Source organism: Phaseolus vulgaris, chromosome 8, assembly GCF_051622355.1.
Source record: "Phaseolus vulgaris cultivar YP4 chromosome 8, ASM5162235v1, whole genome shotgun sequence".
Taxonomy (NCBI): domain Eukaryota; kingdom Viridiplantae; phylum Streptophyta; class Magnoliopsida; order Fabales; family Fabaceae; genus Phaseolus; species Phaseolus vulgaris.
Genome location: NC_143505.1, coordinates 47,089,402 through 47,090,826, shown reverse-complemented (window position 1 = coordinate 47,090,826; position 1,425 = coordinate 47,089,402). Strand labels below are relative to the sequence as shown.

The window sequence follows — 1,425 nt, the reverse complement described above, 5'->3', positions numbered from 1 at the left end:
CAACTCTTGTTGAATCCATAACATGTTCATATCATATCTCTATCATGTTATTGAAATCACATCGTCTTACCCATCCCAATGTTGTTGAAAATGAGGTTTCCCGTTGATTGAAAATTGAAGCTCAATTATGCATTGTTATCAAATCTACCATTCACTCATCTTTAAAATAAACTTTTCGTACCTGAGAAATGTTCAGAAGTTTTGGAACAAGAAAAATTAGTATACACCAATGATACTCAATGTCTTTATGGTGTGTGTCAAAATCTCCTCACAGTTGTTGCTCCCAAACGTCTTGATGGTACAATTGTGGAATATTTGGGTATACTTCATGCTCTTCTTCACGAATTTAACGAGTTATTACCTTCTACCCCCACTCCTTCTCAAGAAGTAGAACAAAGATCCAAGTTCTTCATGTTATTGGATTTACATGGTCTTCTTGATGATTACTCTCATGTTTGTGATAAAATTTTGGGATCTCCTATCGTGTGCAATTTTACTTCCACTTGTTTTACCCTTATGCGTGTGCCAAGTAAACACACCACTGATATAACGCCTCATGTTGATGACTATTCTACTTTAGTCTTTTATGATAATGCTCGTACTCGCCCTCACAAGCCGAGCAAAAGGCGTCACAAGTGTGATCATTGTGGCAAACTTGGCCACAAAATTGACAGATGTTATGCCTTACAAGGTCGTCCTCCTAAATCTCTTGTGGTTGCCCAAATTGCTCTTGTGCAACCTTCTACTGTGGACCATACTTCATTTGATACCCCAAGTCAGCCTGTTATTTTCAATGAATTTCTTAAATGGTATGAGGATCGTCAGAACCCTGGTTCCACTGCTTTTGTTGCACATTCAGGTACATCTTTTGTTGGCCTCACTCACTTTACTTCCCTTAGCCCTTGGGTTCTAGATTCAGGTGCCACATATCAAATTACTAGTAATAAATATTTTTTCTCTTCCCTATCTACTACGGGTTATTTACCTTTGGTTACCATGGCCAATGGATATAGGGTACCATCACATGGTGTTGGTACTATTAATATTTTTCCTTCATTATCTATTGATAATGTTCTTTATGTCCCTAGGTTTCCATTTAACTTATTATCCATTAGTTATCTCACTCGTTCCCTTGATTGTGTTATTTCTTTTACCAAAGATTTTGTTTCTTTACAGGACCAAAGTTCGAGATGGATGATTGGCATCAGATGTGAGTCTCATGGACTTTATCAACTACAAATATCTGCACATGTTGGCACAATTATGGATTCTACATCTCTCATTCATTTTTGGTTGGGTCATCCTAGTCTTGTTAAGATGCAACAACTTGTTCCAAGTTTGTCTAATGTATCTAGTTTATCGTGTGAGTCGTGTCAGTTAGGGAAGCACATTCGTAGTTATTTTCCTACTAATGTATCACAACGT

At 37.2% G+C, this 1,425-nt stretch overlaps 1 protein-coding gene across 1 annotated transcript; it reads left to right on the top strand.

Moving 5' to 3' along the window:
* Nucleotides 1-411: 411 nt before the first annotated feature.
* LOC150025618 (uncharacterized) lies at nt 412-1,214 on the top strand. Its single transcript, XM_090293661.1, has 2 exons — nt 412-859; nt 1,177-1,214. Exons 1-2 carry the CDS (start codon nt 412-414, stop codon nt 1,212-1,214), a joined length of 486 nt encoding a protein of 161 aa, XP_090149787.1.
* The last annotated feature ends 211 nt before the right edge of the window (nt 1,215-1,425 follow it).